Below are 9257 nucleotides of genomic sequence, written 5' to 3' on the forward strand. Positions count from 1 at the left end.
ACCCCGAACAGCCCTGACCCGCTACAATATGCTGCTGAGAATATAGCCCAGAAGAAGCGTATAGTATAGCTTTTATTTTGGAAAGAGGCATTTCTCTGTAATAAACTCTCTTTTCCAAAGATGAGTGATTCCTCAATCAGATACAGGGCTTGCAAAATCGCTAGCCCGATGTCCCGGGGCTAGCGATTTTTTTCAGTCGGGCTACCAAAATCTATCTCTGCCCTGCCCATCGGGCTATTGTAGGAGGGAGAAATATATGTCAATGCTTTTGCATTCTTTCGGAAATGTAGCTGGGTAATTATGTCATTGGCATCGGTGAGTCACTGTCAATATGTGACATATTGAAATCGCATTTGAATTTGCGCTTGTTTTTTGCTTTCACTTTGCAATCGCGCGAACTGTGTATAGAGAGCGACAGCACTGATTGGTGAGTGATGATAATTTGCGCACCAATTCCTCTGACATCGTCTTATCAATCGTTAGCTTACTATGCAAACATGACAAGTGAAATCTCCCGCAGCAAGCTTAAACATGTGAGAGGTTGATCGTGCAGAGAATCGCTGACCGTTATGCGTGTGTGTGTAAAAGCAGCAGGATATATATTTTAGTTCTGCTGAGCCAAATAAGAGAGGTCAGGGTGAAGAAGTGACAGCCAAAGAAAAGCTTACCACAAAACGGAAAAGTTATGACAAATCAGACTATAAGGCAAAAAGAAAGTGCAGCTTTATGGTTTCATGGACAAAAGAATTTCTGTGGCTGCAATATGACGAGCTATATAACCGGGGCTGCACATAAGTGGTCCGCAGGTGCGCATTCGCTGTCAAAAAACCCCCCAAAAACGCACACAAGATATGAAGTTGCAACGCGTGTTTGCATACATAAGATTTTCTGGAGGAGGACAGACATTTGTTTAAAACTCTTAAAGATGTCGAAGAAGCTCCTTTAAGCAATTACTTTGGTGTTCCTCCACCTCCAAAGAAATGTCAGAAGGAGTCCGAACCACAAAAGAAGCACGTATTCTCGGAAAAGTGGTTGCAGGAGGTGAGCTGGCTTCAAACAAATGATGAACGCACAGAGATGTGGTGCAGAATGTGCCGTGAAAATCCCACTCTAGCGGACAAAAACAGTGCTTTTTATATGGACGCAAACGCGTCTTGCAACTTCTTATCTGGTGCACGTCTTTTATTTTGACAGCGAATGCGCACATGCGGACCACTTATGTGCACCCGTGTAAATAACATAATGTTCTGCCGGGTGTGTTGTTGGTTTTCTCTCGATTTCTGAGTCGACAAGCGCCTTTGTTACTGGGACCAGTCATTTTAAGAAAGGCCCCCATTAGAAGCCATGAGAAATGCAAGAAATGCATTATTGCTCAGTCTGCAATATCTTTCCCAGAACAAACACCAATTGCAAATAACATACTAAAAACAAACCTGAAAAATCTGTTTAGAACAGCGTACTATGTTGCAAAGAGTGAACTACCACTGGCAAAATTTAGCAGTCTTTGCAAACTTCAAAAAGCAAATGGCCTAGATCTTGGTTCCACTTGTTTCTTACCCGTGACTTCAGCGGAAATTTCAAATTCAGGATCTGACACAGACTGATTCATGTCCTACACAGTTCTTACAAGTTCATAGAAATTTCTGTTCAATTAGAACCAAGTATTTGAGTTGATGATTGTAATTTTTATACATGTTGTAATTTGTTTTTCAACAATTTTTTGATTGATGTTTTGTTTCCTTTACAATATTATACATTAAAGTATAATATTGTAAAGGAAACAAAACATCAATCAAAAAATTGCTCTCTTTTTTATTCGGGCTACTTACATTTATTTTGGGCTACCAAAAACTGAAGAGTCCCTGCCCGAAAGGCTACCAGGGATTTTGAAATTTTGAGAGCCCTGAGATATATTTATTTTTTTAATTACTTTTGTTTCAGCAACATTAAATTTAAAAACTGTACTTTTGAGTTAAAATATATATTTATAATTTTAATAAATGACAAATTAAAAAGGCATGAACATTTTTTTGTATCGAAAAAATATCGAACCGTGACACCAAAGTATCGAACCGAACCGAACCGTGAATTTTGTGTATCGTTGCACCCCTAGTAGATATATCATACCAATTACACAAATATTCTGAATTAGTGTCTGAGCTCAGACCTTCCTCCCAGTCTGGAAGAGGAGTGGCGATTTGTTTGTCATCTGCTTTTTTGGAGCCTTTCTTCTTGCTGGCTGCAACTTTCTTCTGCTTGAACTCCTGCACGTCCCAATCAAGATCCCAAAGCCAGGGGTCTTCTTTGTATCTTAGTATAAACACACAAACCTTATGCAGTGTAAATGCTTTTAAAAGAACCTTCAAAGCTTGACATAAATCAGTGCTGGTCTCACCTGTCATTCTCCAGAAGCTGACATGCATCATCCGCTAGAATCATTAGAGACTTCTTCATCTCTCTCTGAAGCTCTTCATAAACATCTTGAGAATCTTCCAGGTATCGCCCCCAGTTTTGATTGACAGGAAGGTAGCTCACACCCATCTCCAGCATCCCTGCAAGCGTCACTGGATGAGGGCACCTTATAAAAACACAGCAGAGACAACACAATTATACAATGCTGTGTTGTGTACATTTGTACACAGAAGATAAAGATGACTATAAAATAGCTTTGGGTTGGGATTTGCTGACCTCTCCATGAAGAGGGGCAGCTGCTCTGTGAAGACCTCATGTGTGGCCTTAACGTCAAGGGCGCAGTATTGCATTAACTCCTGTAGGTGTCAGCAAAATCACATTTATTTTGCCTAAGTGTCCATTCAGGCCAAATGCAAGATCTAACAAATGGTTCACATTAATCAGACACACATTTTGCCACATATCTGACCTGGAAATTGTTTCTGACATCTGTCATGCTCCCCTTCACAAAGGTCTCTCTGGCTTCTTTCTGCAGTGGCGGCCCTCCCACATACAGAGCATGGACATCAGCCAGGTTGTTAATGCTGCTAATATTCACCCAGTCCCAGGAGCCGATCTGTGCACACAACATCATGTCACACTTATGCCAAGAGCCTTCCAAATACCAAATGATAGCCTCAAAATATTACGTAGGTGAACTGTAGTAGAAAAGGACAAACCAATGGGCCCTCGTGTTTCTTCCCAGCTTTCTTAATGTGTTCCTTGACCTCCTGAAGACCCCTCTTTTTACCCAACTTACTGGCCATCCACAGTGTGCGCTGGAAGCCGGTTAGCCCTGAAATGGCCATGTGAAGGCTCATGGTGTCCATGAAGCGCACCTTTGAACCCTTATGGAAGCGAATACAAACATACAAAAGCTACTGGGCATTATAGTGATTCATACAAAAAGAAGTGACCAAAGGATTTTATAAAGTGAGGAGTAAAAACGACATGTGAGGAATAGGATGTAAACCTTTAATAGGTACTGCTCCTTAATGTGAGCCCGGTCAAAGCTGACATTGTGGCCCACAATCAGTCTCTCCTTCCATTTACCCCCTGGAGGGCGAGCAGAGTTGAAAGGTGTCTCTAGCGGAATGAGATCAGCAAGGGTCAGGTGGTTTGACCAGGAGTATCGCTCTTCAATCAGACGCTTACTGCACCATGAGTACCTAGAAAAATAGGACACAGAGATCACTGAGGCACGTACCAGTTATCTTTAAAACTTTTTATTGTTAGCAATTGTTGAATGGAAGACACAATGTTTTAAGTATGAAACAACTACAACAACATAAGAATAAAGCAAATGAATGGATTGTTCTATACAACCCTGTCCCATTTTTGCTCATTTCTTACCAGTTGGTTGGAGAAACAGCAACAGCCAGAGTGGGACACTGTCCCTCTGTTGTGCACACCTCCACATCAAACACGAGAGCTGACTCATCTGGAAAATCTACTTTCTGACTCTCCCCAGTGGGCCCATAGCGTGTCCAGCCGACCTCCCAGCTCCATTCCTGAGGCATGGGTGGTAGATCTGCCAGTTTCAGCTTGGTGGCAGCCTCAAGGTAGGGAAGGCTCTGTGTCTGGGCCAAGTGACAGAAGTGCTCGTCAATGTCATTGCCATACATTTTGGGGAGTTTCAGGTCGACATCGGGCAACAGTGAGGTGTCCTTTCCCCACAGCTGGTGTTTCTGTAAGTGCCTTATGCTGCGCTGTACAGCCTCCTCTCTGTATTCTGGCTCCAGCCCTCGAAAGATCTGTTCGTGAAGACCTTTTGACAGCATCTGGATGTTAAGGGGGTTCAGGCGGGTTTGTGTGGAGTCCTCGCCCTGAAGTATGTGAGGCTTGGTGGAGCAGAAGCCACGTAGACTCATCCATTGTAAAGAGATACGAGTCCTCTTCAGAGGACAGCGTAACACATGCAGCATCACCTCATGTGGACTTCTCACTCGAGCTGGAAGACATTGATTCAAAACTTAATTGACATGACACTGATCAATCGTGATAAGACAGCGTGACGGAGGCAAACTGAGACGTAATGCAGCTTTATCTAGGCACCACAGAGCCTCTATACACGATTAAATGTGTACTTTCCTACTGCTGAGTGTCTTACAGCCTTCTCTGTGGTTTTGTGAGCCTCTATTATCACTTGCTTGCACTTTGATATTTCACTCAGGTGTTACTAAAATGTGTATAAATTAACTAAACTTTTGCAATAATGCTGCTAGACACAGATGAAACGTGAACTACGTAGCTAATTCTATCATTTTACCCACCGAATGATAAACGTAGAATGCTGGTTGCCTCACCTTTTCATATTATTGTAGCTGTTGCACTACCGACCCTTCAACGCATGTTTACTTGGCGAACACATGACGCTACGCTAACGTAATTTAGCAAAAGGCAGTTTTTAATCTAACTATGTTTTATTACAAAAGCAACCCAGCTGATCTGTTTTATCGTGTTATGTATCCGAAAACACATTTTTGAAATCATTACAGAATGAATTATAGCTACCTTAGCATTCCTTCTCGTGGGGTTGTATGCCTAAAGCCAAACAAATCGTTAGCGCCACCGTGCGGGCTGGATGACTTATTTTTCTAGCAGTGGTATGTCAGAAAGAACTGATTGAATGAACACAGCGGACAGCGATTCGATTACGTAGCATGGATAGCGCTAGAATATTCATTTTAAAAAGTGCTATACACGAATACCACAGGGACTATGAAGAAAATGTTAAAAATGCAAAATACTGATAATGAGATCGCAATATGGGCCGCGTGGCCTAATGGATAAGGCGTCTGACTTCGGATCAGAAGATTGCAGGTTCGAGTCCTGCCGCGGTCGTATATTTTTGTTTGTTTTGTTCATTCGGAATTGCTATTTTAATTGAAGTGTAGCGTAGTTGTCAAAATGTATCGGAAAAACACAAAATATGTAAGGTATGTGAAGAATCAAAGATATTTTAAGCCCAGTTTCCTGATGTGGATTTAAAAAAGTAGCCAGTGTCGCTGTCGGTCTTATTTCACTGCAACACCTGGCTCGTTTCAGTGTTCAAATACAGCCATGCAAAACTGGTATTTGCTTGGTAGATTTTGATTTGTACATATCTCAGATCACGGTGCCAGTGGAGATCTTTTTTGATTATTGTCCTTGTCGAGATTGTATTACAAACCCTCGGGTGATTTAAACAGTTTTTAGCAGACGATGGCGGATGCAACTGAGGATGTCGAGCTGGACTTTGCAGCTGACGAGCAGGAGAGGGCGCGGAGAAGCGCAGTCATAAGGTGCACTGCAGGAAATATCAACACAACAGCTGTTTTATCTTCCATAGTGTCTTTTCAGCTTTGCATTATTAGGTTTTTTGTTTTTTTGAAAACTTGTTGAGCAAAAAAAAAAAAAAAAGCTGGTGCAAATCCCTGGACAGATGGAAAGATCACTGGTACATCTCAGGGCCAACATAGAGACAGGAAACAGTTGACACTCTTACATGATCTAATACTTATTTGTCTTTCCTGAACAGGTTTACTCTTAAAGTTAACTCCATTCTGGGAGAGTGAATGTTGAGTAGCTTCTCCTCAGCTCTGTTGAGAATCATTAAAGCGATGGTTAGGACTTCCAGCCAATCAATCAATCAATCAATCAATTGAAATAGACTATTATGGATTTTAAAATAATATGGTTTTCATCAGTACCCATTTTCAGTTGTATCAACTCTAAAATCAGGAGATTAACTAGGCTAACTAATTATTTTCTTCTTCTATTGTCTCTTTTTTTTTGCCATAATTTTCAGGTAACCTATTTGAAAACAGCGTAGTAAAACTGGAAATTCTTTTTTGGTGTGCCACCCCAATATTTTTATTATGGCCACCCCATGAAGCAATTCTGGAGGTGCCCCTGGTCTTCTCATTTGGCAAACTCTAATTTCAGGATTTCAGAGGGTAGAAACATAGTCAACACCTGTTTTTAATCCCGTCCAGCATGTAACGAAAACAGATATTTTCTGTATGCAGTTGTACTTTGGGGGCTGTGTAGCTGATAGAGCTTTAGTTTAAATATAAATCACTAGCTGTTAGAGTACCAGGCATAAAAGTATCAGTTCAGACTATAACAGAACTCATGCCTGGACTCTTAAACACTCAGCTCATTGAGCACATTACAAGTGGACATGAATATGGCAGAAAAATGTGGATAAGCATGCGGAGTGCGCTTTTTACGATGCCATAAAACTAACGTGGAACAGTCTAAAATTTTAGATCAGCAGTAAGTGGTAGAAGAAGGCCCAAATGACCAGAGGAACACCTTCCCACCCGATAAAGGTGATCATGTAACTGGATTCATGAGCTGTCTAAGTACCTAAAATGATGCTTCCAAAGCATACATCCATTTCATCCTGAGGGATCATCAGTGGATACCTCAGTTATGGATCTGAATCTCTTTGCTTGATTTAAGGAAAACAGCTCTGAAGTCATAGAAATCACTAGTAGTGGAAGTTTTTTGTGAAGGTTGAGAAGGCTAAATCTACACAAACAAGTGGTGTCAGAAAAACTACTGGAAACATTAACTGGAGATCACAAAGGTCAAAGCAAATAAATACTAAATTGAAACTGGAGGTGGGATAATGTTTACAGACCTTCTATTCACAGAATAAAACCTATCCTGCAGGTTAACTCATTTTGCTGCATGCACTATCATTTTATGTTTCCATACATGCTCACCTGTATCTGTTTGAAAGCTATCTGCTGACACATCAGGCTTCTCGTTTCCAATCCCTACAATTTTAGACACCCCATGGCCTCCTTTTTCCATTTGTTCTTCCGAGTGGTTGCCATCGTTGTCTATCTGCTGTGTGAGTGGATCAGCAAGAGCTTTGCGTCCTGTTTTGTCCTGATCATAGCTCTGCTCTCGTTTGACTTTTGGTCTGTGAAGGTAAGACATCAAACAGTTTGTGTGATCTAGTTACTTTTCTGTGGCTTTCTTTAACTTTGCAGGATTTAATTGCTCACGCTTGTTTTCAGAATGTGACCGGCCGTCTGCTGGTGGGGCTGCGCTGGTGGAATCAGATTGACGAGGATGGAAAGAGCCTCTGGGTATTTGAGGCCAAAAAAGTAAGAGGGTGTTTTGTGCATTTTGAGCAATAAAAATTAGCGATTTTGATGTGTTAACCCTATAGTGTTTGCTTTCTTATCTGTGTGTATAAGTCCCGGAATAGTAACACTGGAACTGAAGCAGAGGAAAGGATATTCTGGCTGGGCCTTATCATCTGTCCTCTCATCTGGACTTTCTTCTTCTTCACCTCCCTCTTCTCTCTGAAGATTAAATGGCTGGTGAGACTCCCTTTGCTTGCTTTTCTGCATATGTGCTAGATTGCATATTGTCTCTCTCAGACTCATCTGTCTGCCTTCCTCAGTCTGTGGTGGTAGCTAGCATTTCCCTCCAAGCTGCTAACCTTTATGGCTACCTACGCTGCAAGGCAGGCGGGCAGGATGGCCATCCTCCAGACAACCGCTCTTTCACGGGACAGCAGCTCCCCCAGCGTGTGAGTGACTGGCTGCATCATGTAGCATCTGCTGTTGTTCTGTTAACATGCCATTTCACATTAATTTTATGAAGTGCATCTATTTTTTTTCTGTCTTTCAGCCAGATATCATCTTTGGAATATTATAATGCCCCCCCCAACAACACACACACACACACACACTTGTAAGCTGCCTCTTCCCCAAGATTTCCACTTTCCACAGACCGCATGTTCCCAAATGGCTTTGTGTGCTATGTTGAGCTCCGTTTAATGCTGTGAACTGTTTATTGCACATCCTGTCTGTGGATTGGTGTTGCTATGCTTAATAAAAGATAAATCCATATTACAGTTATTGCTCATGATTTAACACCACACCTCAAAGACTGTCACAAGGTAGGCCAAGGCGCATCAGGGTGAACCAAATCAAACTTTTTTATTAATGTTTTTCACACATAACCTATTGGATTTTTGCATTACTAATAAATATTTAATGCATATATACATAATTTACACTGGCCATTATCAGCCAGTTTTAATAGACTGTCTTTTTTTTTAGGCTCAGTGTGCTTGGTCTTTGCATAGGTCAACAAAGTATTTTGAAAAATAAATGACCGTAAAATTTGGAAGGAAACTGAAATGCAGAGGGAGTTAGAGTGAAATCAATTATTGAGAGAGGTTGAGTTAACATTATTTGCTGTAAACACAACTAAAGCACATTCAATTTGTGTATTATTTATGGTGTAGTTTAGTTTTAAAGAAGTAAACAAAAAAAGATTTTTAACCGTGTTAGGGAACTGTTCGTTCTGCTTTTGGCCATGGCCCCTGATGCTCATTTCCCACACTTCCCACACAAACCATCAAAGATCCTTTATTGGACCAAGAAAGCTAACCCCTTATTCCAGCCCTCCAAAGACACTCTGCAAAAGGCGCGATTTTTGGTCTGCATCTACGAAAAGCTTCATTTCTGAAGTGGAAAAATTCAAAGCAAACAATGTGGCTGCATGCGGTCACCATAGTTGCTTTATGACTTTGCAAGCTGCAAAGTGTGACTTGTTTAAAATGATTTTTAACCATATATATAACGTTAATGTTAGGGCCATAACTCTGAAAATGAAAATGTGTTCATATATACGTATATACATTGATTTGCGGAGAGCACGGTACTCTAATATAACAGCATATTTAAGAGATATAATACTGACGTGATCTTGGTTTAAGAATAAAGAAATATTTTTAAAAGGATTGCAAGACATGCTCTTTTTATTTTATTTTTTCTTGTTTCCAAGTCTTC

General features: G+C 40.9%; 2 protein-coding genes and 1 non-coding gene across 5 annotated transcripts in view; 2 read left to right on the top strand and 1 right to left on the bottom strand.

The window, feature by feature from the left end:
- The window catches only part of polg (polymerase (DNA directed), gamma), a 21443-nt gene extending 16381 nt beyond the window's left edge, over positions 1-5062 (bottom strand). The window contains exons 1-8 of one of the 3 annotated variants that reach the window (XM_080304847.1): positions 4966-5062; positions 3805-4402; positions 3425-3620; positions 3132-3299; positions 2882-3028; positions 2689-2768; positions 2396-2578; positions 2168-2310 (exon numbers count right to left, since the gene is read on the bottom strand). In XM_080304847.1, the coding sequence (XP_080160973.1) occupies positions 2168-2310; positions 2396-2578; positions 2689-2768; positions 2882-3028; positions 3132-3299; positions 3425-3620; positions 3805-4376 (1489 nt within the window). In that variant the 5' untranslated portion in view covers positions 4377-4402; positions 4966-5062. Of the gene's footprint in view, positions 1-2167; positions 2311-2395; positions 2579-2688; positions 2769-2881; positions 3029-3131; positions 3330-3424; positions 3621-3804; positions 4403-4757; positions 4921-4965 lie in introns of those variants that run through there. The other 2 variants (XM_080304845.1, XM_080304846.1) reach the window with 2 other exon arrangements.
- A 160-nt stretch (positions 5063-5222) lies between these two features.
- On the top strand, positions 5223-5295 carry trnar-ucg (transfer RNA arginine (anticodon UCG)). The gene has a single exon. It is a non-coding gene; the product is annotated as a tRNA-Arg (tRNA).
- Positions 5296-5342: 47 nt separating this feature from the next.
- LOC113027002 (Golgi apparatus membrane protein TVP23 homolog A) lies at positions 5343-8309 on the top strand. The gene is made up of 6 exons (XM_026176373.2): positions 5343-5735; positions 7233-7377; positions 7467-7556; positions 7650-7775; positions 7859-7987; positions 8089-8309. Exons 1-6 carry the CDS (start codon positions 5656-5658, stop codon positions 8113-8115), a joined length of 597 nt encoding a protein of 198 aa, XP_026032158.1. The 5' UTR covers positions 5343-5655; the 3' UTR covers positions 8116-8309.
- The last annotated feature ends 948 nt before the right edge of the window (positions 8310-9257 follow it).

Source organism: Astatotilapia calliptera, chromosome 7, assembly GCF_964374335.1.
Source record: "Astatotilapia calliptera chromosome 7, fAstCal68.1, whole genome shotgun sequence".
In the NCBI taxonomy this organism is placed as follows: Eukaryota; Metazoa; Chordata; class Actinopteri; order Cichliformes; family Cichlidae; genus Astatotilapia; species Astatotilapia calliptera.